We start from the raw sequence: 27544 nt of genomic DNA on the forward strand, positions 1-27544 counted from the left end.
TTTAATTTTTTACAAGCCATCAAATCAAATAAAAGTTATACATGTTACATATCGTTGTAATCGTAACAACTTAAGGAACATATATAACGAGTCAGTTTTACCCCAGGGCGAACGGAGTAAAAACAAACCCCCCCCCCCAAATAAAAAAAAAAACATTTTTTTTTTCAATTTCACCACACATATAATTTTTTTCTGGTTTCCCGGCACATTTTAGGCAAAAATTACATCTGCCATAGCAAAGTACAATTAGTTGCGCAAAAAATAAGGGCTCATTTGGGTCTCTAGGTGGAAAAATGCAGGCGCTATGGCCTTATATACACGAGGAGGGAAAAACGAAAACGCAAAAATGGAAACCTGCTGTGTCCCCTAAGGGTTAAACACTCAAAATGGCCAGAAAAAGAGAACTTTCATATGAAACTCGACAGTCTATTCTTGTTTTTAGAAATTGCTACGATATTGAAGATTTCCTACAACGGTGTGTACTACTCCCTTCAGAGGACAGCACAAACAGGCTCTAACCAGAGTAGAAAAAGAAGTGGGAGGCCGCGTTGCACAACTAAGCAAGAAGATAAGCACATTAGAGTCTCTAGGTTGAGAAACAGACGCCTCACAGGTCCCCAACTGGCATCTTCATTAAATAGTACCCGCAAAACACCAGTGTCACCATCTACAGTGAAGAGGCGGCTGCGGGATTTTGGGCTTTAGGGCAGAGTGGCAAAGAAAAAGCCATATCTGAGACTGGCCAATAAAAGAAAAAGATTAAGATGCGCAAAAGAACAGAGACATTGGACAGAGGAAGACTGGAAAAAAGTGTTGTGGATGGATGAAAGAACAAATGAGAAGATGCTGGAAGAATGCCTGACGCCATCAGTTAGCATGGTGGAGGTCATGTGATGGTCTGGGGTTGGTGCTGGTAAGGTGGGAGATTTGTACAGGGTAAAAGGGATTGTGAATAAGGAAGGCTATCACTCTGCACCGCCATGCCATACCCAGTGGGCAGCGCTTGGTTGGAGCCAATTTCATCCTACAACAGGACAATGACCCTAAACACCTCCAAATTGTGCAAGAACTATTTCCAGCAGAAGCAGCAGCTGGTATTCTATCATAGGTAATGGAGTGGCCAGCGCAGTCACCAGATCACCACCCCATTGAGCTGTTGTGGGAGCAGCTGGACCGTATGGTACGCCAGAAGTGCCCATCCAACCAATCCAACTTGTGGGAGGTGCTTCTAGAAGCGTGGGGTGCAATTTCTCCAGCTTACCCCAACAGATTAATAGCTAGAATGCCAAAGGTGTGCAATGCTGGAATTGCTGCAAAAGGAGGATTCTGGGACGGAAGCAAAGTGTGATGGAAGAACAATGTTATTTCACATACAAATCATTATTTCTAACCTTGTCAATGTCTTGGCTCTATTTTCTATTCATTTCACAACGTGCGGTGGTGAAGAAGTGTGACTTTTCATGGACAACACAAAATTGTTTGGGTGACCCCAAACTTTTGAACTGTAGTGTATATCTCTTTGATGTCTGATTTTTGTCTATTACCCCCAGAATTGTAAAGTGCTGCGGAATCTGTTGGCGCTACAATTTTCTACAATTGCCATTCAAATGCTAGACTAGCTTGTAAGTGCTGGCTGGCAGTATTGAGATTGTGGTCATTGTTGACATCTAGTGGTGGTTTTCTATACTGCATACTTGAATCAGCTACTTTATATAACCACTAGTAAAAAATGTACCGATACCCACTATCTTCTAGAATGGGACAAACCTGGACATGGTTCTGAAGAGTGAATAGTTATACAACAAAAATATAGTCAGTCAGTTTGGACTCGGTGGAGGGAATTTGATAAGGGCTGCAGGTAGAACAGGAGAAGGAAAATGTTACACAAGCCCTGGGTACGCAAGGCAGGCAGGAAGGGGGTACGGCATTGTGCACAACTAATCTATTACAATTTAAAGGGAATGTGTCATTAGAAAATTACTTATTCAATAAATGTTTTTATTTTTAACATATTTTTAATAATTGTTTGTGACTTCTTTTTTTTTTTAAATCTATATCATAAAATAATCCTGATATCTTGCAGTTCTCATTCTCACCACTGGGTCTAAAACTAAGCGGATACTTCCTGTTGTATCTGTGGTGATAAGAGGAGACTGCTGTAAAGTGATCTGTACAGCATTGCAGAGTTATGTGAGACCAGTAGATAGAGGGGATAACAGCAGCTCCCAGTGGAATGACCTCTTCACAGGTCACAGAGCGCGCTCAGTAATGTCTCACATTCCTCTCAAGGGGGCAGAGTCTGTCTATTGTTGTCTATGTTCAGGAGTCTTGCTGTAAAGTATGTCACTAAATGCTAAGAACAGCCCAGACAATATGGCTGCCCCCATAACAATTGTGACAATCTGAGGGTTATTCACTTGCTGGGATCGCCATCTCCTGGCTCTAAGACGGTTGGCAGTCCAGTCAGCGCTGTATGCTTTATACTGACCACGGTCAGCTTTATTTATCCATTCAAGGAAAAACAAAAATATATAAGCAACACTGCAAATAAAATAAAACCTAGGCCGTCTAGCCACTGACTAACACAACACAGCTTCCCTAGATGACTTTCTGAGCCTACTGCTAAACATCACCAGTTCTACTTACTGGTTTCACCAAGCCCTTTTGTCTGCAGCTCCCACAGGCCTAGCGCTGCCTGTGTTCTCCCACCCTGGGAGCCATCACCTGGGAAGCTCTGGAGTCTCTAATAGAGATCCACCAGGTGGTTTCAGAGCCTCATTAGCTCTAAGGCTGGAGTGGAGTATCTGGACCAGGAGCTCCACCTGAACTCCAATTCTCACTCCAGAGGCATAGAGCTGCCTCTTACAGCCCCACCATGCCACACAATGTACAAAAAGTAAAATAAATAAAAATGAAAATTTAATACAGTGGTACCTCGGTTTACGAGTAACCTGGTTAACGAGCATTTTTAAAGACGAGCTCTGATTTTTCCTGAGATGTGACTTGGTTTACGAGCAGAATTTTGGTTTACGAGCAGGGAGCTGGGAGTCATGTGATTTGCATTACCTGCTCTCATTGGTGGTCCAGACTGCAGGGAGGAGGAGCCAGATCAGTGAAGGAGAACCCACGTGTTAGCAGTGTGTGCACTTTCCTCTGGTGTCCCAGGAGCCAGGAGCAGTGAATCTCCAGCCTCCAGCCACAAGCCGTCTGAGCAGAGGAGGAGCAGGATCAGCTGTGCTTCCACACCCCAGCGTTTGCCAGGTCACTCAGCGATGTCTGCCATGAGGAGGGAGGGAGGAAGGTGAGGGGGACTGGATCTGTGTGGGGGAGAGGGGCTGGGTCACAGCATGGAGGGAGCTGCTGAAATCTGCCATGTGGATGGCAGAAGGTGGAAGGTGAGAGGGGCTCAGACCTGTGTGCAGCAGTGAGTGGGGGTTGTGGAACCAATTGTCTGCATTTCAATTATTTCCTATGGGAAAATGCACTTTGGTTTAAGAGTAGATTTGGATTACAAGCGCCGCCCCGGAACGAATTATGCTCGTAAACCAAGGCACCACTGTATACTATTATATATTATTAATACAGTGGTACCTTGGTTTAAGAGTAACTTGGATTAAGAGCGTTTTGGTTTAAGAGCTCACAGTTTTTCAAAATTGTGACTTGGTTTAAGAGCATTGCTTTGGTTTAAGAGCTCCCTGTACTGGTGGGAGGGGGAGTGGAGGAGGGGCATGGTCTGCATAGCGTGGTCTACAGCACTGTACTCTGACCCAGGAAGTCTCCCTCACCTTTCAAATCATAGCAGATCGACTTCAGGCTGGGGCTTACATCAGGGGACAGGACTGTGGGGGTAATCTCTCTATAGCTGTAACCCCTCTCTCCCCGGACAGAGAGCGCTGCATGTATGTGCCCACATCTGTCCTGCTCATTCCTTCCTGCTCCCTGCAGTCTCTGTCCGCCCTTGTGTTTCCCATCCTCTCCATTACTGTACAGTAACTTATAATATCACAGATTCTGCTGTTTCTGAATGTTTGTTTCATTTGTTTTACATGTTATGCAGAATAATAAATCATTATTTTTGGGGTGTGGAACCAATTGTCTGCATTTCTATGATTTTTTAATGGGAAAATTTGCTTTGCTTTAAGAGTGGATTTGGATTACAAGCATGGCCCTGGAACGAATTATGCTCGTAATCCAAGGCACCACTGTATATACTAATAAATACCAACATACCAAGAGAGGAGCTCAATTCCTATAAGCATAAATATGGGTGGTATATATAGGAGCTACTAAAAAAACGCATGGAAAATACATAGGAAAAAAATAAAAATGAAATAAGACATGACACACTGCTCCAAACTCTCAGCGAGGAATCACAGTGTACTAAAAGTTATTCCACGGTATGAGTGCAAGTACACGTGACTGACATAGTAGCTGTTGCTATCTACAAGGGTGAGATATACTGCACCAAACCTCTAGCGAGGAAATATAGTATGTTTAAATTATCCCAAAAACAACATATACACTTAATAGCGGTTCAGAAAGGATAAACTGAGCATTGCAAAAGTATAATCACCATACACCTGAAGCGTCCAGATCACAGACAACCTACAAATAGGGAAAAAGTACGGAGACATGCTGTAATCCTGAGGAGGGCAACCGTGATAGTTGCTGAAATGTGTAGATTTTTGCGCCAACTGAGGATCCGTACAGAGAGTGAGGTCACCGAATCTCCCGGGAAGTTTGGATCGGACTACTGGGTTTTATTGTGACGGGGGCACCTCCAAAACAGACTATACAGCATCATGCAAAACCCACTATACAACATCATCCTGTGGTGATGATACCAACAATACTAACACATCCACTTCCAGCAGTAAAGTTTCCATTGCGGACATTGTTATACAGATGGAAGGAAACAGAAGCACGCTACAGGTACTGATTTCCTTCATTACCACTGGTAGCCATTGATAGCCATCACTATTAGCCATAGCATATAGGGTAGTATTGATTGCGCTGAATGTCCTTTTTGTTATATATTTCCTTTCCACTTTAGTGAACCTACGGGTGTTCACTTTGTTCATTTGGCAGCAGTTACAGTGTAGAGCTGGTGAGGAATATTGTCTCAGTTTGAGACTACATTTTCATACTACCATTGATAACAACAAGTATAGAATAAATTGTTAGTCTCACCAGTGGCAACAACATATGAAAGTTAGTGGAGAAGGAGAATGGGGTTGTGGGGAAGAAGAGGTAAAGTAGGGAAAAGCAAGGGACAGTCCCAGTATCAAACCTCAAAGCGGGGAACCCTCAGGTCAACCACAGCGCAAAAAGGGGACCCACTTTAGAGGATGTCCATGCAAACCAAGTCTTAACCTTATCCCCTTGCAGATGTTCCTCGGCCATCAGGGACTCCATATGATAGAAAAAGTCCATCTCTTTTACCCATTCACCTAAGGATGGGGGGGGGGGGGGGGGAGTCAGTTGGCTTCCAGTGTCTGAGAATGGCAGTATGAGTAGCTTTAAAAAAAAAAAAGGCATAGCAGGGCCTTCCTGGTGGTGGAAGGTGGGCCAGGGATCAGTTGTGCTTCCTTATCCAGGAGCATACCGTAGATTTGGGAAGTAACTGTAAGCTCTGTGGGTGTATTTGAGGGTACATGCCAGATAACACGACATTTTTACCATAGGGCAAACAGCGTAAACACAATTTTTTCGATTTTACTGCACAAATATTTTTTTTTTCCGGTTTCGCAGCATATTTAATGGAAGAATTAAGTCTGTCATTGCAAAGTACAATTGGTGTCGCAAAAAATAAAGGCTCATGTGGGTCTGTAGGTAAAAAAATTTGAAGTGCTATGGCCTTTCAAAACATGATGAGGTGAAAATGAAAGCGCAAAAATAAAAATTGGCTTCGTCCTTAAAGGGAATCTGTCAGCTCCCGGGCCCTATCTATCGTGCTGACAGTGTGCTGTAGTTGGCAGTCCCCTAGTGAGCATGGTGCTTTTTGGTAATTTTCCATGCAGCGGAATCTTATGTCTCCTAAAGAGACAAAGAGGAGATGTTTGTGCCACACAATGGCTGCCACTCCTTCCTCCTCTTCATGAATAATAAATGCTGCCCGGCGTCCTGCTCCCTCAGCTGTCAGCCAATGTCTCTGATTGCAGATCAGTCCTCTGTAGGCAGTTTATGTCCGAAAGAAACACTCAGGTATAGTTGAAGCTGTTATCTAGGGGTAACTCTCAAATCCCCTGATGGAAATGAAATACGGGTCTTTATTTATTTATGTTTTCCTCATTAGTGTATGATTTTTAAGGCTATGTTCAAACACAGTATTTTTGCTTCGTAATTTGCAACCAAAACCAGAAGTGGATTGAAAACACAGAAAGGCTATGTTCACACACTGTTGAAATTGAGTGGATAGCTGCTATTTAAGGGCAAATAATTACTGTTATTTCAAAACAACGTCCAATATTTGCCATTAAATGACGGCCATCCGCTCAATTTCAAAAGTGTGACAACATAGCCCTCCTATGTTCTCAATCTACTCCTGGTTTTGGTTGCAAAATACTGACCAAAATGCTGAGCAAAAATATTGTGTGTAAACATAGTCTTAAAATGATACAATAATGAGAAAAAAATACATCTAAGGTCTCTAGACAGGTGAGTTACCCTTAGACCACAGCTCCAACACATTAGGGAGAAGAGATTCAATTATTCCTGAGTGTTTCATTCAGACATAAACTGCCTACAGAGGACTGATCTGCAATCTGACAGCTGAGCGAGCAGGAGGCTGGGCAGCATTGATTACACTGGTCAACAGCCAAAAAGGTTCCGACAAGGAAACAGTGCTAAGATCGAAATGATGTCCAAATTTTGAAATTGGCTCTAATTTTCAAGATATAGACGTACTTTCTATACTTTTCACAGAAGAACCCCCCCCCCACCCGTTATACACTACCGTTCAAAAGTTTTGGGGTCACCCAAACAATTTTGTGTTTTCCATGAAAAGTCACACTTCACCACCATACGTTGTGAAATGAATAGAAAATAGAGTCAAGACATTGACAAGGTTAGAAATAATGATTTGTATGTGAAATAACATTGTTCTTACATCACACTTTGCTTTCGTCAAAGAATTCACCTTTTGTAGCAATTCCAGCATTGCACACCTTTGGCATTCTAGCTGTTAATCTGTTGAGGTAAGCTGGAGTAATTGCACCCCACACTTCTAGAAGCAACTCCCACAAGTTGGATTGGTTGGATGGGCACTTCTGGCGTACCATACGGTCAAGCTGCTCCCAACAACAGCTCAATGGGGTTCAGATCTGGTGACTGCGCTGGCCACTCCATTACCGATAGAATACCAGCTGCTGCTTCTGCTGGAAATAGTTCTTGCACAATTTGAAGGTGTGTTTAGGGTCATTGTCCTGTTGTAGGATGAAATTGGCTTCAATCAAGCGCTGCCCACTTGGTATGGCATGGCGTTGCAAAATTGAGTGATAGCCTTCCTTATTCAGAATCCCTTTTACCCTGTACAAATCTCCCACCCTACCAGCACCAAAGCAACCCCTGACCATCACATTACCTCCACCATGTATAACAGATGGCGTCAGGCATCTTCCAGCATCTTTTCATTTCTTCTGCATCTCACAAACGTTCTTCTTTGTGATCCAAACACCTCAAACTTGGATTCATCCATCCACAACACTTTTTTCCAGTCTTCCTCTGTCCAATGTCTGTGTTCTTTTGCCCATCTTACTCTTTTTCTTTTATTGGCCAGTCCCAGATATGGCTTTTTCTTTGCCACTCTGCCCTAAAGCCCAAAATCCCACAGCCGCCTCTTCCCTGTAGATGGTGACACTGGTGTTTTGCGGGTACTATGTAATGAAGATGCCAGTTGGGGACCTGTGAGGCGTCTGTTTCTCAAACTAGAGACTCTAATGTGCTTATCTTCTTGCTTAGTTGTGCAACGTGGCCTCCCACTTCTTTTTCTACTCTGGTTAGAGCCTGTTTGTGCTGTCCTCTGAAGGGAGTAGTACACAGCGTTGTAGGAAATCTTCAATTCCTTAGCAATTTCTCGCATGGAATAGCCTTCATTTCTAAGAACAAGAATAGACTGTCGAGTTTCAGATGAAAGTTCTCTTTTTCTGGCCATTTTGAGCGTTAAATTGACCCCACAAATGTGATGCTCCAGAAACTCACTGTGTACTGTTTGGGGGGGGGGCAAACAAAAGTTTGCTATGGGCTGCAGCCATTTCGGGTTATGCCCCTGTGCTGATGTGCTGCCCAACAGTCAGCATAAGACGTAATGTGGGGACATACTAAGAAGAGTGAAGAAAAAGAATGAACATTATTTCCAATGGGGAAAGATGTAAAATAAGGTTTTAATTAGGTTTATTTAAGTTTCATAGACCTGGAATGCACAGGATATATCTATATATAATGGAATGACGGTATTTTCTTTGAAAACAGTAATGTGAATGGGGTCTTATAATGCTTTGTGTGCAGTGTCGGACTGGGGTATCTGGGGCCCACCAGAGGAAATGATACTGGGGGCCTACCAATGAAAAACCAGAACCAGAGAAAAAACATGTTAGTCACAGTTTTTGCAGGTTCTAAAGCTGGGGGCCCACCGGAGGACACATATAACACCTAAAATGACAGAAACGCGTCCTCGCTGGATTGAAGTGACAAGAATGCGCCCTCACTGGATTGAAGTAACAGGAACACGCCCTCACTGGATGGAAGTGACAAGAACACGCCCTCACTGGATAAAAAAAGGGACAGAAATGCGCCCTCACTGGATGAAAGCGACAGGAACGCGCCCTTACTGGATGAAAGCGACAGGAACGCGCCCTCACTGGATGGAAGTGATAAGAACGCACCCTTTTTGGATGAAAGCGACAAGAACTCACCCTCACTGGATTGAAGTGACAGAAACATGTCCTCAATGGATGAAAGTGACAAGAACTTGCCCTCACTGGATGGAAGTGACGGGAACACGCACTCACTGGATGGAAGTTGCAGGAACGCGCCCTCATTGGATGGAAGCGACGGGAACACGCCCTCACTGAATGGAAGTGACAGGAACGCGCCCTCACTGGATGGGAGTGACAAGAATGCGCCCTCACTGGATGGAAGTGACAGGAACACGCCCTCACTGGACAGAAGTGACAGGAACGCGCCCTGACTGGACGGAAATGACGGGAACGCGCCCTGACTGGACGGAAATGACGGGAACGCGTCCTGACTGGACGGAAGTGACGGGAACGCGCCCTGACTGGACGGAAGTGACGGGAACGCGTTCTGACTGGACGGAAGTGACGGGAACGCGTTCTGACTGGACGGAAGTGACGGGAACGCGTTCTGACTGGACGGAAGTGACGGGAACGCGTTCTGACTGGACGGAAGTGACGGGAACGCGTTCTGACTGGACGGAAGTGACGGGAACGCACCCTGACTGGACGGAAGTGACGGGAACGCGCCCTCACTGGACGGAAGTGACGGGAACGCGCCCTGACTGGACGGAAATGACGGGAACGCTCCCTGACTGGACGGAAGTGACGGGAACGCGCCCTGACTGGACGGAAGTGACGGGAACGCGCCCTGACTGGGCGGAAGTGACGGGAACGCGCCCTGACTGGACGGAAGTGACGGGAACGCGCCCTGACTGGACGGAAGTGACGGGAACGCGCGTTCTGACTGGATGGAAGTGACGGGAACGGGCCCTGACTGGACGGAAGTGACGGGAACGCGCCCTGACTGGACGGAAGTGACGGGAACGCGCCCTGACTGGACGGAAGTGACGGGAACGCGTTCTGACTGGACGGAAGTGACGGGAACGGGCCCTGACTGGACGGAAGTGACGGGAACGGGCCCTGACTGGACGGAAGTGACGGGAACGCGCCCTGACTGGACGGAAGTGACGGGAACGCGCCCTGACTGGACGGAAGTGACGGGAACGCGCCCTGACTGGATGGAAGTGACGGGAACGCGTTCTGACCGGACGGAAGTGACAGGAACGCGTTCTGACTGGACGGAAGCGACAGGAACGCACCCTCACTGGATGGAAGCGAAAAGAACGCGTCCTCACTGGATGGAAATGACGGGAACGCGCCCTGACTGGATGGAAATGACGGGAACGCGCCCTGACTGAACGAGCCTGCACGGAAAACCAATCAACACATCACAGCGAATCATCGTCGCGTTCAGCGCTGGGCGAGTCTTCATTGACAGAGCGGCTCCCATACAGTGGGCGTGCCTTCCCATAGAGAGGGCGCGTCTGAGCATATTACGGCCAAATCACCAATCACAGGAGAGGAGTGACGTATAGCGGGGGGTGTGACCAATTCATCTCGGGCCCTGATTCAGCCGGGTATTACTGAAATCCGGAGGGCTGGGCGGAGATAGAAAGGAAGCGTCACGTGGTGGGCGTGGCGAAGCGGTCAGTGTGTGCGCTCTGGGCAGGCGGGGAGCTGTGTCAGGCGCAGTGGGCGGAGCAGTCGGGCGCTGAGCCCGGTGTTATGGCGGCGGCTGCGGGGACTGTGAATGAATTCTCCGGGTGGAAGAGGACACAAGAAGAAACCGGTGACCCCAGCGGCAAACAACGGTCCCGGGGCCCCAGCACCGCCCTCTCGCTCCGAGTCTCCGGTCCAGGGCGCCCCGCCTTCTCCTCATAAGCGGAACCTCTTCGTCTTCTCCTACCCGCTGCTCGCCGCCTTCTCCCTCCTCCGGTTTCTCGCCTTCCAGCTCGGCCTGCTCTTCGCCTGGTGCTGTGACCGGTTCTCCCGGAGGGTCATGGCGGACAAGAAGCTCGCTGAGCGCCGGGTGACCGGGAGCCCGGACAGGCCGCAGGAGCCCGAGGTGGTGCGCGGATTCCACCAGCAGGCCTTCCATTATATCTCCATGGCTCTCCGCATAGACGAGCAGGAGAAAGGTGAGCACGTCATACGCTGAGGTCACAGAAGGGTGACGTCACAATAGCATACATGTGTGATCGGCAGGGATCAGTGTACAGGTGTGATCAGCTGGGATCAGTGTACAGGTGTGATCAGCTGGGATCAGTGTACAGGTGTGATCAGCTGGGATCAGTGTACAGGTGTGTGATCAGCTGGGATCAGTGTACAGGTGTGATCAGCTGGGATCAGTGTACAGGTGTGATCAGCTGGGATCAGTGTACAGGTGTGTGATCAGCTGGGATCAGTGTACAGGTGTGTGATCAGCTGGGATCAGTGTACAGGTGTGTGATCAGCTGGGATCAGTGTACAGGTGTGTGATCAGCTGGGATCAGTGTACAGGTGTGTGATCAGCTGGGATCAGTGTACAGGTGTGTGATCAGCTGGGATCAGTGTACAGGTGTGTGATCAGCTGGGATCAGTGTACAGGTGTGTGATCAGCTGGGATCAGTGTACAGGTGTGTGATCAGCTGGGATCAGTGTACAGGTGTGATCAGCTGGGATCAGTGTACAGGTGTGTGATCAGCTGGGATCAGTGTACAGGTGTGTGATCAGCAGGGATCAGTGTACAGGTGTGTGATCGGCTGGGATCTCTGTACAGGTGTGTGATCGGCTGGGATCTCTGTACAGGTGTGTGATCAATATACATGTGTATCAGCAGGGATCTGTGTACAGGGCTTCCTTGTATACGGCGTCTGTGTGTGCCCGGGGCTCCCCGGTATATTGGGGGCTGTGTGTGTGTGCCCGGGGCCCCCTGGTATATGGGGGGCTGTGTGTGGGCCCGGGGCCCCCTGTTATGCGGTGTACGTGCGCAGTATATTAGCGGTGACATGTTGGCACAGCTGGTCTCTCTGGCAGGGCACACACACAGATGGCCCGTCGCTCCTCTGGCATGAAGTTCAGGCTTATGGTTTGTGCTGATTCAGATGAGCAGTGACTGATCAGCATCTCTGCAGCACCGGCCACAGGCAGGAATGAGCAGTTGCTGTAGTTTTTTCCCCCTGGGGGTCACAGTACGACGTGTCCGTCATCTCATTGTCCCTCAGCTCGGCCGTTCTCCTGGGGGATGTCGGTACTGTGCGGATCTGGGATCCTGGGGCTTCTCCCCAGACTGTCACACAGCAACACGTCACCCGGCAGACACATCATGTATGAACAACGCTAACACATGAGCGGGGTGACACGTGCTGTGCGCGATGATAGATACACCTGCCAGACACCATGTCTGCCATACACTATTCTCACACACCCTTTATATGCCTGACTGGTTGGACCTATAGTGCGGCAGTGAGGCTCGGCCACAGGTCTGATGACCCAGACAGACCGCGTTATACATTACTATGATGCTTTTAGTTGTGCGGGTTTTGCCGCTGTAATACTAGTGCACAGTGTCAGCCGCCTGGCAGCTGCTTATCAGCGCTCTGACCGCGTAATAACATTCTGATGAGCTGGCGTGAATGGGCGTGCATGTGGTGGAGGCCAGATAGCGTGCACGTCCTATATCTGTAGTCAGATAATTGTGGGAAGTGATCTTACTAAGCACAGTAAACAGACTTTGACTCTCCAGTGTGTATTTAGGTTGTTTTTTTTTTCGTCTTGCCTTGAGCAGTGTTTTTAAGTGCAAGACTTTTTTTTTTTTTTTTTTTTTCCAAAAGAGTCAAGGAGGAGGTGGCTGAACCTAACAGGCACAAAATGTTTCCCCGCTGACTCGCTGAGCAGGGCTGACACGTCACAAGCCAGGTCCCCGCTCAAACCAGGAAGTGGCCGGGGACCAGGGGACGGAGCGGAGGAGAGTGGACCCCAGCACTGGAGCCGGGGAGGTAGGTGCAGGTTATGTTCAGCAACCTTCTCCCCCAGCTCTTTTGGAGGAAAAAAAGAAGAAAAAAAAAGTCAGACCCCGGACGTCCTCTTAAGGGTGGCTTCACATACCGGAGTCGCAGCGGATTTCATGGTGTGAGTTCTGCAGCGAAATCCGCTGCAATTTTCAGAACTGTCAGTTTGCATGGATTTACTTACAGCAGATTTTTCATTCCGCTGCGAGTATGTAGACGCCGTCCCCCTTAACCCACCACTGTCTGGTAAATACGTTAGCCGTCCGCAGAAGGTTAAGGCTATATAAATTCTGTCCCCCTTAGGCTGGGTTCACACTGCATTGTTGCAGTCCGTTCAAGATATCCGTTTTTAATTGGTTACTTTTAATGGACAGAAAAAGCATAGTCAACACATTTAAAAAAGTGCACCCGTTCCGATCCGTTTTTTTTAATAATAGAAGTCAATGGAAAAATGGATTCAAACGAATGACATACAATTGCACCGTTTTTTCCATAAATATTATATAGATTTCAAAAATGCAGTGTGAACCCGGCCTAAGGGGGACAGCATTTACATACTCGCAGTGGAATGAAAAATCTGCGGTGAGTATCTAAACCCATGCAAACTGACAGAACCGGGAATCGCTGCGATTCCAGTATGTGTGAACCCACCGTTAACCTAAAAGAGCAGTTTGCAATGATTTTCACCAAAATACTACAGGGGGTCATCACCCTGCACCCCAGCCTAGATGAACAGAAAGGCACAAATGTCTACGAACTCGGAGCACTTTTTTTTTTTTTTATGGTGATCTTCACCCTGCAGCCTGATGTATCCTCCTGCGCCCAACTTACCGTAATTTATCTCTGCGGGCGGGCTCGCAGATGGTGGTGATACTTGAGGCTGCCACGCGGAAGATTACATTGTCGTAGATGCATTGGCCCACGCTGGCAGAATTCGGCATATAACCCGTGTGTTACCGCCGTCCACAGCCACGTGATCTTTCGGCGTCTGCTGTGACTACATGCCGACCTGCACTGGGGTTTACTGTGACAAATAAATCACCAGTTTTGGTGCACAAAGCGTAGATAATGTGGGTCACTATGACTGCAGAATACTGTCTGTGCACACAGTATCTTGCGGATGTGTGAATACCCCCTTAGACAACTTAAACATTGCCATGCATGGTCATGACCACCTATGAGTGGGTGAGGGGTATTTCCTTCACATGCCGCCCTGGGTGACTGTGTATACATCACAAGTCTTGTGTCTGTGTAGAGATGAGCTTATGCTATACAGCCTATTGTTGTATCCGTGTTTCCTAGACTCACTATGGCTGCATCCAACTTCTCCAGCCACCGGTAATCAGATGGCGAATGTTCAGTCTCGAGCTGCTCCAGTCACGCTTATCTCTACACAGGGCCGCCGTTTCCGATAACAGAAGCAGATTCTTTATTCAGTTGCATGCAGTATATCTTGCGGGATGATAACCCCCTTTAAGAGAAGAGCAGATGGAAGCCCCGAGCTCCCGTCTGGAGCATAGACCATGCTGTGTTTTCCAGTAATGTGCTGATAGTGACGCCCGTTCATGTGGAAAACATGTGAGCATTAATTTCTTATGAGGCTATAAAGATTGTAGAGAGAAATCCCTTTTTTTTCCCCCTCTCTGAACAATTACATTTGATAAAAAAAAATAAAAGAAAATCATAATATTTTTGGAATTTTCAAGTTTGTTGAGATTTTAAACTATAAAGAAACCCGATGAGTGTGACATAAAATGGAATTAATATTAAGAAATTAAGAGGTGATAAATAATTGAGTGTAGTGTGGATGAGCGATTGGCCCGGTGCTCAGGTGTCAGCGGGCGGCAGGGGTGTCTCTCGTGCCCAGATGAAAGGTTGGCGGGCGCTCCGCACTGTAGGGCTGGAAGCAGAGGCCACAATAAAGCTCCAGAAATTGACTTTTGAGGCCCCTGTTTGGGAAACAGTCTCTGCCGTCATGCTTGGATTACCGCACCCTGCTGAAAGCCTGTCATTTGTTATCCACCCATCTTCCTCCTTTGTATCTGAAGTTGTTTTATTGTCACTTTATGGCAGAAGATAATGACTTTAAAGGGATATGTTTATTGTTTAACCCTTATATGCCGCCGAAAGGTTACACAGTTGTTGCTGCTTCTGCTTGCATCTGTACATTTCCTGGAAGATGGCAATGTATGATGGAAGAGTAAAGGAGTAGTGCTGCGGAGGAGGTGGCTGAACATAACAGGAACTTCCCGGCTCCAATGTTTGGGTTCATTGTACTCCGGCTGCTTCTAGGTCGGAGTGGGGACCTGGGACATGTTAGGCTAGGTCAGCCACTCAGCAGATGAAGGGGGGGCACCCACTACGGCTGTTGACTTGCTTAGTGGGCCTGACACGTCCCAGGTCCCCACTCAAACCTTGAAGCATCTTTGAACCAGAGCGAAGGACATTTGACCCCAGCGCTGGACCCCCGGAGGGGAGTACATGTTATGCTAATCCACCTACTCCCTGGCTCTTTTGGGGAAAAAAAACCCAAAACGGACATATAGTTTATGGCCATTTTCACACACAGTATTTTTTTATGACAACTTGTCATAAAAAAGTGTTGCATTGAAGTCAATGCAAACAAAGGCTGTTGTTGCAATCAATGCAATTTTCACTGCAACAACGTCCAGTGTTCGTACAATGTGTAAACATAACCTTTGGGTACTATTACACGGAACGATAATCGTCCGAATGTGGCCGATTCGGCCGATTATCGCTCCATGTAATAAATGCAACGATCAGCCGATGACAACGATCATCGGCTGATCGTTGATATAGGTTAGACCCTATTTTTGTCGGGCGCCGACCACGCACCGCTACGTGTAATAGCGGTGCGTGGCCGGCGACTAACGATATACATTACCCATCCACGTTCCAGGGCTGCTCCTGCCGTCCGCTTCTCCCGGGGTCCCGTGCGCGCTCTAGCTTCACAGCGGCCTATCAGCTGACAGGCCGCTCAGCCAATCACAGGCCGCAGCACTCCCGGCCTGTGATTGGCTGAGCAGCCTATCAGCTGACAGGCAGCTGTGAAGCTAGAGCGCGCACGGGACCCCGGGAGAAGCGGACGGCAGGAGCAGCCCTGGAACGTGGATGGGTAATGTATGCCAGTTTAGCAAGGGCTGCAAGGACATCGGTAACGATGTCCTTGCAGCTCTTGTCAAACGATTATCGGGCGGTGTAATAAAGCCAGTAAACGAGCAACGATCTAGCAGATCGGCGCTCGTTTACAGATATTATCGGGCCCTGCTCGGCCCGTGTAATACCACCCTTAGGCTTCTTACGGCTATATCTGTACAGTTACGCAAAGATTTAAACACTTTTGTCTCTCCCGGCATCATGTATCAATGTGATAGAGATTCCACCACGCAGCTTCATGGTCCGTGCGTTCCACGATTCACAGAACCTGCGCGGAGTCTGTACAAGTAGTACGTGTGGATTATCTTCTTGCTTTGTTTCCACCCAGGGGCAGATATCATCATTCAGTGTACTAAATTGCACAGTGGGTTGTGTGGGCAGTCATAAAAAGTATTGCATCAGATTTGGAAAAATCTAGGACAGTCACTGGTCATGTATGTGTGAACTGTTAATTTTTTTTTTTTAGTACAATAGATTAATAGTACAAGCGATTTTAAGAAACTTTGTAATTGGGTTTATTAGCCGGAAAATGCATTTTTATCATGAAAAAGCAGTTTGAAGCTCTCCCCCCGACTTCATGGTTCTCTATGGAGAGGGGAGGGGTGGAGGGAGATGAGAGCTATTTCCTCTGAAGTCAGCACTGACCTCTCTGACCTCTGAATAGCAGCTTTTACACAGTTCCCCGCTGTGTAATCCTTTGTTCTCTGCTCTCTGCCAGTGACTAATCTCCCTCCCCTTTCCATAGATTACACAGGGCTTGACTGATGTAAAAGAGTCGAGATTTCCTGATAATGAGCAGTTAATAAGAGAGGGGGGGGGGGACCTGGGGAAAGTCTTTTTGAATGCAGGTAATGGCATATTTGCCTAATAAACCCAATTACAAAGTTTCTTAAAATCGCCTGGACTGTTGATTTCTGCCAAAAAAAAAAAGCCAGTAACTCATTGGTTTATACACAGGCAGACTTACCACCTATAATACAGCATAAGGGAAAAGTTTCCAATTGATGATTGTCCCGGTCCTTGGATCCCAACTTATCATGTGGATGGGCACCCTAAGATCTGCACCCAGCTTTGTGTTTGTCTCTTTGCCATTGAATGAAGGAGCAGTGTGCATGCTTCATTACTGCCCCATTCATCTAGGGGGCACTAGCCCAGCTGGAGTCCCCCTTTAAAGTGTTACTGTCATTTAAAACTTTTTCGCAGAAATCAATAGGACAAATGATTTTAGGAAGCTCTGTATCACCATTACAGCGATAACATGTCAGATTTATTACACGGTTAACAGTGTGAAAACAGCCTGGGGGGGGGGGGGGGCTTTATATCCACAGTCTTTACATTACGGTAATGTGTTAATAATTGTTTTTTTTAATTTCCAGATCAAAAGGAACAAGCTATTGAATGCTACAAGAAAGGTATTCAGGAGCTAGAGAAAGGAATTGCAGTACAAGTGAGCGGACAAGGTAAATGTATGATGCTGTTACAAAGGTAATCCCACACTGTGTCGCCAGTCGTCTGTAAATTAAAGGGAAACTCCAGAGAAAAATGTTTTCAAATCAGCTGGTGTTAGAAAGTTATATAGATTTGTAATTTACCTCTTATTTAATAATCTCCAGTTTTCTAGTACTTATTAGCTGCTGTATTTCCTGCAGGAAGTGGTTTATTCTCTCCAGTCTGACACAGCGCTCTCTGCTGCCACCTCTGTCCATGTCAGGAACTGTCCAGAACTTTAGAGGTTTTCAATGGGGATTTGCTGCTGCTTTGGACAGTTCCTGACATGGACAGAGGTGGCAGCAGAGAGCACTGTGTCAGACTGGAAAAAATACACCACTTCCTGTGGGATATACAGCTGCTGATAAGTACTGGAGATTTTATATAGAAGTAAACTTCAAATCTGTATAACTTTCTGGCACTGATTGGCATGTAAAATAATATAGCATTATGTAACGTATACAGACTCAGAACCTACTAATAACTCGGGCATCTGATCTGTCTCTGTTTGCAGGGGAGCAGTATGACCGAGCGCGACGTCTCCAAGCAAAAATGACGACAAACCTGCTAATGGCGAAGGATCGTTTACAGTTACTGGGTAGGTAATGATATCTATTTGTAAGAATCTCGTGAATAAAGTTTACTCTCCAGTTTGAGGCTTTCATTGCCCTTAGCAGATTCAAAGGGGTTTTGTGGGACATTTATATTGATGGATAGTCTTAAGGGGCTTTTACACAGGCCCGTCATTTGTGGACGAATAAATATTCATCCATTGGAGGGGCTCTTTCGGTGCATCATTGTCAGCCGTGGGACAGACCATGATGCATTGAATGGATTGTGTCTTGTGAAGACTATTGCAGATCAGAGTTTGGCTCTTACTTGCTGCCTTTCACCACATGTACCAGAGCCCTTAGCATAGGCCTTTAATATTGCATTACTGAGGACCTGACAACCCTCCTGATTGCTGATTGAGGGGACCGTTTTGCTGGTGCGAGTCCTGTGTCACCTTTTACTAGGCATAGCGCCACACATTCAGTAGTGGCTTTACCAGGCATTGCAGCTTGTCTCATTCGCTTCAGTGAAACAAAACCAGACACTGCCTTGTACTTTTCCTGTGTATCTCACTTGTGGGTACAGTATAGGAGTTATAATGGCGGGTGCGCACTTAAAGCGTTTTATTACCATGTAAGTATTGTCAGTGCTGTTGCTGCTCTGAATTAGAGATGGATCTGCTCTATACCTGTACGCTGAATACCGCTCCTTCTTATCGTTCCTATCCTTCCTGTGTGCGGCTTTGCTCCTGCATGTACTGCTAACACTTGTGTCTTCTGTAAAAAGAATCTGTCATCTTCTATTCCCTTAAGTTTAACCATTTATTGCAGTTATGATCTATGATCCGGCTCTAAATGAATGATGAATAACCTGGCGTTCCCAGTGACAGATTTTCTTTACTCCGACTGCATGTAGTTATGGCGTCCTTACTACAGTGCATGCTGCTAACATTCTTTCCCCATAGTCACTTACTGGTGTGGTGGAGCCCCCTTTTAACTTACTGGAGTGTATAAGGTTGTGTTTTTTTTTTTTTTTTTTTTTTTTTTTTTCCTTCATAGCTCTCTGGAAAGGTTCCTTGTACTTTGTCATAATGTCCAATACAAACTTGCCTCACTCTCACGGGTCACAATGTTTATAGTAATTTTAAGTATTCTCATCGTTGTTATACAATAAAGTTGTAATCGTTAAATAAATACAATTATAGTTAGAATTAATGTTTTATTTGCTTATTACATTGGACATATATTCCACAATACCACCCTTTACATTAGGCTTAAACTTTACATTTAAATTTCGTTTTCCATTGAGCTCTTCATATACATTTAAAGTGAATGTACCAATTTGCTTGCTGATTTTTTTTTCCCCCTCTACCTTGGCAGCGCGGAGATCCCGGTGACACGGTCCATTTTTCAACATGCCGCCTGGTTCCCACCATTGGCACCAGTTTCTTCATGTGCGCAGGAGACAGGCCCAGTATAACGATATCCTCTCCCCTCAGTGATGTGCCTTAGAATCAAGTCTGGCTGCGTCACCAAAAGCTGGGTGCTGGGCCTGCCTCCAGGCCATAGAGCGGGGCCAGTGCACATGAAGAAACCAGTGCCAATGGCAGGAACCAGGCGGCATGTTGAAAAATGGACCGTGTCACCGGGATCTCTGCACTGCCAGGGTAAAGTTAAAAAAAAAAAAAGTAAGATAATTGGTACATTGCCTTAAAGATGTATTTTCGTATTTGTAATATACACGCACACAATTTGAGGTTTCTAAAGGTGTTATCTAGAGATGAGGGAACCTGGAGCATGCTTGAGTCGATCCGAACCCGAACTTTCTGCGTTTGATTAGCGGTGGCTGCTGAAGTTGGATAAAGCCCTAAGGCTATGTGGAAATCATGGATATAGTCATTGGCTGTATCCATGTTTTCCAGACAACCTTAGAGCTTTATCCAAGTTCAGCAGCCCCAGCTAATCAAATACCGAACGTTGGGGTTCGGATCGACTCAAACTCAAACCCGGTTCGCTCATCTCTAGTGTTATCCAAGATTAGAAAAAGCACAACAACTACTTTCTTGCGAAAACTGGCCCACCCTTGTCCTCAGGTTGTCTATTCATTTTATTGGAACTGAGCTGCAAAACCACCCACACCCAAACTGATGACAGGAGAGGTGCTGTTTCTGGAAGAAAGTGCCTGTTTTTCCCCAAAGCCTGGATAACCCCTTTAAAGTACTGGGCACTATTTAGAGTGTTTTTTCTGTAGCTTAGTACAGCTGTGATGGGAAGTTGCTGTTTACACTGATATCATTCAGCTTCTTGTCTAGACTGATGGTGTGCATGGTGCTCACAGTTGCGATGATGTTCAAACATAATCGTTCAATAATCGTAATGGAGGCTACTTGTTCAATTAATTGTGATGTTACTTTAGGCCATAATTGTCCAACCCTAGCACAGAGTGACCTGAATACTATTTGGGGGCACATATTGGGCATAGCTACTTAAATAGGGGCACAGGGGGGGCTTGTGTACTATATGGGGGCACAGAAGAGGTTTGTATGCTATATGGGGGCACGGACGAGGCCTCTGTAATATATATATGGGGGCACATACGAGGCCTCTGTACTATATATATGGGGGCACGGACGAGGCCTCTATACTATATATTGGGGGCACGGACGAGGCCTCTGTACTATATATATGGGGGCACATACGAGGCCTCTGTACTATATATTGGGGGCACGGACGAGGCCTCTGTACTATATATTGGGGGCACGGACGAGGCCTCTGTACTATATATTTGGGGCACGGACGAGGCCTCTGTACTATATATTGGGGGCACGGACGAGGCCTCTGTACTATATATTTGGGGCACGGACGAGGCCTCTGTACTATATATTTGGGGCACGGACGAGGCCTCTGTACTATATATTGGGGGCACGGACGAGGCCTCTGTACTATATATTGGGGGCACGGACGAGGCCTCTGTACTATATATTTGGGGCACGGACGAGGCCTCTGTACTATATATTGGGGGCACGGACGAGGCCTCTGTACTATATATTGGGGGCCCTGTTACTGTGTGAAGTGATACAGTACAGTTGCTGCCTCAAACACCATAGCTGAGGCTGCCTGCAAGGATAATTTTTTTTTTTTTTTTTTTTTTTTAAAGCAAAAAATAAATCAAGATTTAAATTAAGAACTGTCCATAATGTAAAAAGTATTTTTTTAGATTTTATTTTTTTGCCCATATTGCCCAGCCCTACATGCACTGCCCTCCCCTTACTAGGAGGCTATCAGCCCTGAGCGCCCATTGATCCTGGCTGCCTGTGTTGCTGTAGTTTATGCTGTTTGCATGCGATGTTCTTACTGCTCTGTGTGTCGCTCCTCATCTCCTTTGAACATATAACGTCCTGTAGGTTTGCACTTTAATTATTCCTATCGTCAAATATTAATGGCAGTGCTTGTCTATTGTTGTGCTTAAGATTCAGTACGGGATTATAACAGAGAATCTCTGCTGTCAGGATGCTATACTCATATTATACATAGGAATAGTCACGCTCTTCTTCTCTGTGGTCACTTGGGTCCATTTTATTCTGTAAAGACCAAAGGAACCAAGTGTCTTGGTGAAAAGGAATGGCTGAGGCTCTCCTCCACCTCCGGGGATGAATTATTTACAGCCCCCCCCTCCCGTGCTGCTGCTATGTCTCTGAGCTTTGTATGTGCTGCCTTTGTCTTTTATTATTCATTTTACTGCATTACACATTGGTGGGAGGATCTGTGTGCATTATTTTTTTTTCTTTCAAAATTTCATTCATCCTACCTCCCATTCTGTTGGTGCTCCTATGCTCTTATGTGTGCATGCAGGTAGATAGATATAAAAATAAATAAACATTAAAAAATATATATATTTGTGCATGCTCAGTGTTCATTTATCAAACAAATGTTAAATGTTGTTCCACTGATTTCCTATTCCCATCCCGCCTTCATAATATGTGAGCATTGTCTGCATTGTAAATGTCGTATGTAAAGCTCTGTATAGACAGGACAGCTGATCATCTTTTCTGATTATCTATAAATCTATTGTTGAAATGATTTGTTCCAACACTATTATATATTTTCTGGTCAACTGCTACAATGGCACTTAAAGGGGCACTCCAGCAAAAAGTTATTTATTTATTTTTCAAATCAACTGAAATTTATAGAGGTTTGTAATTTTAGTTCTATTTAAATAAAAAATCTCCAGTCTTCCAGTACTCATCAGCTGCTGTATGTCCTGGAGGAAGTGGTGTATTCTCTCCAGTCTGACATAGTGCTCTCTGCTGCCACCTCTGTCCATGTCAGGAACTGTCCAGGGCAGGAGAGGTTTCTATGGGGATTTGCTGCTGCTCTGGACAGTTCCTGACATGGACAGAGGTGGCAGCAGAGAGCACTGTGTCAGACTGGAGAGAATACACCACTTCCTCCAGGACATACAGCAGCTGATGAGTACTGGATATCCTGGAGGAAGTGGTGTATTCTCTCCAGTCTGACACGGTGCTCTCTGCTGCCACCTCTGTCCATGTCAGGAACTGTCCAGAGCAGCAGCAAATCCCCACAGAAAACCTCTCCTGCCCTGGACAGTTCCTGACATGGACAGAGGTGGCAGCAGAGAGCACTGTCAGACTGGAGAGAATACACCACTTCCTACAGGACATACAGCAACTGATAGGTATGGGAAGACTTGAGAATTTAAACTAGAACTAAATTATAAACCTCTATAACTTTCTGACACTTTTATTTGAACATTTTTTTTTTTTAATCCAGCTACTGATCAAAACCCCCCACACATGCAGTAGCAGTGATCATGACCTGTGTTTGCAGCTTGGAGTATCAGTCATCACTGCAGATAATGCAACTTAACAGACACTAAATTTCCCGAGGCCACAGCTCCATGGTGACTTGCACACTACCATTCTTGCACTTTGCAGTGGTGTGTTAGGGCTGGTTCACACTACGGAATTCTCGTGGACAATGTCCGCCGAATTCCGTCAGCTGTCCGCCCGCACGGGCACGCGCTTTTCCGCCGGCTCCATAGACACCATTCTATGGGCCAGCGTATTCCGCGATCCGCTGAAAGAAGTGTCATGACACTTCTTTCAGCGTATAGCGGAATACGCCGGCCCATAGAATGGTGTCTATGGAGCCGGTGGAAAGGCGCCCAGATGTGCGGGCGGACAGCTGACGGAATTCCACGGACATTGTCCGCGAGAATTCCGTAGTGTGAACCCGCCCTTAGAGGGAAACAACAGCAGGTTACAAATACCTAACCTGCTGTTATTTTCCAAAGATCACCGGGCGCTGAGGATGAAATTCTGTCTCTTACCTTCATCCGTGCTGCTGTTTCCATGCTATTAGGAGTTTAATCCTTATGCTAATTAGGTATTCTGGTGCACTGAGGGTGGGGCTACCATCCCTGTGCCCCGCCCCCTGTCCTTTTGCTCTGCTGATGTATATGCAGAGTTCTTCCCACAGTGCACTGAAATTTCTTATTAGCATAAGGATTAAACCTTTAATAGCTCTGAAACACAGCGCTGAGGATGAAGGTAAGAGACACCTTCATCCTCAGCACCCTCTACCCCATGGGTCTCCAAACTGCGGCCATCCAGCTGTTGCAGAACTACATTTCCCATCATGCCTGGACAGCCAAATCCAAAGCTTTAGCTGTCCAGGCATGATGGGAGTTGTAGTTTCACAACAGCTGGAAGGCCGCAGTTTGGGGACTCATGCTCTCCGCAATAGGAACATATCCGCAGGCGGCTTTTATATCTGGTGTATGAGACGGCAACTTCATGCTACTCCTACAGGAGTACGGGAAATGCACTGGGATCTTCAGTGATTACCAATCTGTGGCCGAGATGCTGATCACATTGATCAGGATTGATATCTGTATACATTATGGAGCATGCTGGTGTCTGATCGTTCAGCATTTCATTAGTGGTGGTTGCAGCACTATGGAGTCTGGGAAAACATTAATACAGGCATAGGCCATAGGCTCTATCTATGTTTTCCCAGACTCCCTAGAGCTGCATCCAACTTCTTCAGCCGCCGCTTATAAAATGCTGAACGATCATCTGTAGTAAGCGGTTATTGTGTTCCGGCACATTCCTCGCACATCTAGTGCACTTCTAGCTGGCCAGATTCAGCCTGACTATATACGACAGCTTCCCCATTTATCTAGTCGTAGACTGTATACGTGATAGTGGCGGTAGTTTTGTTTTTGTTGATCCTTTGTTTTTTCGTTTATTTTATTTCTACTTTTTCCCTCTGTTTGCATAGCTACGCTGCAAGCAGATATACAAGGGCAGAACAAGCAAATGGAAGTGTGTAGTGACAGTACTAACCTACCTTGCCGCAATGGACATCTCAAGCCAGGTGGGTTTAGCTTTACTGATGCCGTATCTTGCCTGCAAATATCTTTAGACAGACTCTTACTTGATATATATTTTTTTTCGTTGTTTGCACTTCAGTAACGGCACGCTAAGTAACCCGTCATTGTTAAGGTGATTTTAATATATCCACTGCTGTTATTGAGCTTCTAGGAGTCCCCTCCCCCTCCTTCATGGTCCTCACCATTTCAGCTGGACTGTCCATATATGGATATGGATTACGAGCATAATCCATTCCGGGACCGTGCTTGTAATCCAAAGCAAATTTTCCCATAAGAAATCACTGATATCCAGACAATTGGTTCCACACCCCAAATATAATTTATTATTCTGAATAACATGAAAAGCAGATGAAACAAACATTCAGAAACAGCAGAATCTGTGATATTATAAGTTACTGTACAGTAATGGAGAGGATGGGAAACACAAGGGCGGACAGAGACTGCAGGGAGCAGGAAGGAATGAGCAGGACAGATGTGGGCACATACATGCAGCGCTCTCTGTCCGGGGAGAAAGGGGTTACAGCTATGGAGAGATTACCTCCACAGTCCTGTCCCCTGATGGAAGCCCCAGCCTGAAGTGGATCTGCTATGATTTGGAAGGTGATGTAGACTTCCTGGGTCAGAGTACAGTGCTGTAGACCCCGCTATGCAGACCATGCCCCTCCCCCTCCCACCCAGTACAGGGAGTGTACTCTTATATACTATAAAGGTGATCTATATCTATACTTGATTTATATGTTACAGAAGACTAGAAATAACACCTCAAAAATTACTCAAATATCATAGTCTTTATAAAAATGTATATAAAAGAATTTGGGAATCTTCCAGTCACCCAGGCAGACAAACACCAATAGCAATCTGTGCCATCCAGGGTTAATACATCCTGACCAGTAGCGGATTAGAATAGGTCCTTTTCGGGCTGCAGCCCGGGGCCCTGAGCTCCTTGGGGCCCATGGCCACCCAATTAGATTTATATTTTTAGTGGTGTATTGTCTCCTGGATACAGTTCTGCCATGATTTGCAAAAAATCGCTACTTTTTACCGCAATTTTGCCCAAATCAGGGCATCGGGACATTATCTATTCTGTACGATGAAAGCCACTCTAGTGCTGCCACAGTTACAGTGGGGTGGGGGGCCCAGGCTTGGTGAACAGCCTGGGGCCTATGGTAAAGTTAATCCGCCTCTGACCCTGATGAAGGAGACAGACAGGAGACCATCCAGACAGACAGCACAGTGGGTATCTTTACATTACTCTGATATCTTCCTATGTTTATTTGGCTTTTGTTGCGCTGGCCGTTATATGTAGGAGCCGATTACTGTAGTGGTCGTAGAGCTTTATGTATTGCACAGATAGAGCCCTGTGTATATGTACATATACAAGTGGGGTTCAGAGGATTGTATGGAGGGGGATTTTTTTTTTTTATAAATTTATTTTAATAAACATTATGATTTATGAGTCATCTTGTGGCATTATTTGTATAGGAAAGCCTAGTCTGCTGATGTATGCTGCCATATACTGACCCAGTAAAGACTCCTTGGGCACTCCTTGGCTGGTTGGAGCCCTATGGATATGTGGCTTTTATATTAGGAGCTTTTTTTTTTTTTTTTTTTTTTTTTTTTTTTTTTTCTAGCGCTCTAACCCAGTGTACACTGAAGCCTATTCAGACGCATTGTGGGATGATAGGTCACAGGTTGTATGTTGATATGAAGGAGGTGAATAGATTCCATATTCTGTAACAAGAAAACCTGAGCTGTTGACTCCTAGTGATCAGTGGGTATCTGGGAATCACAAATTGTGTGTTTGGATTTGTAAGTGTTACATTCAGGAAGGAAGCTGCTCTACTAATATATAGTATTCCTGCTGGATCTTATATGTTGCATTATCTGTGTCCATTATGGTCTATGGAGGGGGTTGAGGGGACAGAGAGAGGAGGGAAACAGCCTGTGTATAGGAACCAGCACAGCACAACATCCTGCCATCTTATCTCGCCAAGTTCCCAGACCAGCATTGAGCAGTCTGACCTGTTGTTTTATTTTCCCCAGACAGTCTCCAAAGTGCATGGGCTGGTTCTCTTCTCTTGCTGCTCACTCACCCCCCTTAGCTTGTACTATTGATTTCTGAAAAAAAATGTTTTAAATGACAGTTATACTTCAAAGAGGTATTCTGCTCAAAACTTTAATATGTCCCACCTCTCTGCACTCCCCAAGTGTCCTCCTGCATCATCTTTGGTTCCCAGCTAAACGATCCCACCTTCACTTCAAAGACTGACTTGCCTGGCAGTGACAGTCTGCTCAGCCAATCAGTACTCTATGTGGGAGGGGCAGGGCCATGCAGCTGTGTCGGCTGTTTAGGAGCTCCTGACATCATAAATAATCATGGAGATCCAATGTCCAGTCCGCAGAACACTGACCGTGTACGGATGGAATCCTATGGATGTGTGAATGACCCCCTCAGGGCAGCAATTATTGCAAAATGGGTTCATTTCTTTTTTTTATGTTAGACTGGGTTTACACTGCATTTTTGCCATCCATTTTTCTTTCATGGGGCAAAAAACATGATTTATCACATTTTTGTGTAAGTATCCATTTAAAAATCTGTTAAACATACTTAAAAAATGCAGTGTGAACACGACCTGACTCTTACATCCAACCGATCCTGTTAATACACGAAGCTGCAGAATTATAGCTGTCTGTATATGTGTATACGAACGTCTTGTTCAGCAGGTAAGTATTATTGTCCAGGTTATTACTAACCTGACCTTGTGGAGTCTACGTTACAGGGCGTACATGATACGTCTTCAGAAAAGTAGGAGCTCAACTACTACAATGTAGTTTAGGAATTTCCATACAATTTAAAGAAGGGACACTAAAGCTCCTGTTACATGGGGCGACGGAGAGGGCTGTCAGCGCTTGTTTGCTCCTTGTTCCCCGCTCGCTGCCGCAGCTATTGCATGAGTCGACAGTGAGCGGGTGAGTGCGGGGGGGGGGCTGTCTGGGTGATCGCTAGATCGTCCTGGCAGCCCATAGCAGATAGTAGCAGTCTGCTGCCGCCGCTCCTGTTCCAGCAGATCGCTGCTATCTAAGTTGTTTGTCTTTCAACAGTTCATATCGGCTAATTGTTATCTTCTA

General features: G+C 46.0%; 1 protein-coding gene across 1 annotated transcript in view; it reads left to right on the plus strand.

The window, feature by feature from the left end:
* Nucleotides 1–10394: 10394 nt before the first annotated feature.
* SPAST (spastin) overlaps nt 10395–27544 on the plus strand; it is a 35305-nt gene continuing 18155 nt past the window's right edge. The window contains exons 1-4 of the mRNA XM_069954147.1: nt 10395–10933; nt 17338–17421; nt 17964–18047; nt 24304–24399. Of these exons, the coding sequence (XP_069810248.1) occupies nt 10546–10933; nt 17338–17421; nt 17964–18047; nt 24304–24399 (652 nt within the window). The 5' untranslated portion in view covers nt 10395–10545. The remainder of the gene's footprint in view (nt 10934–17337; nt 17422–17963; nt 18048–24303; nt 24400–27544) is intronic.

This window comes from Dendropsophus ebraccatus, chromosome 15 (genome assembly GCF_027789765.1).
Source record: "Dendropsophus ebraccatus isolate aDenEbr1 chromosome 15, aDenEbr1.pat, whole genome shotgun sequence".
NCBI lineage: Eukaryota > Metazoa > Chordata > Amphibia > Anura > Hylidae > Dendropsophus > Dendropsophus ebraccatus.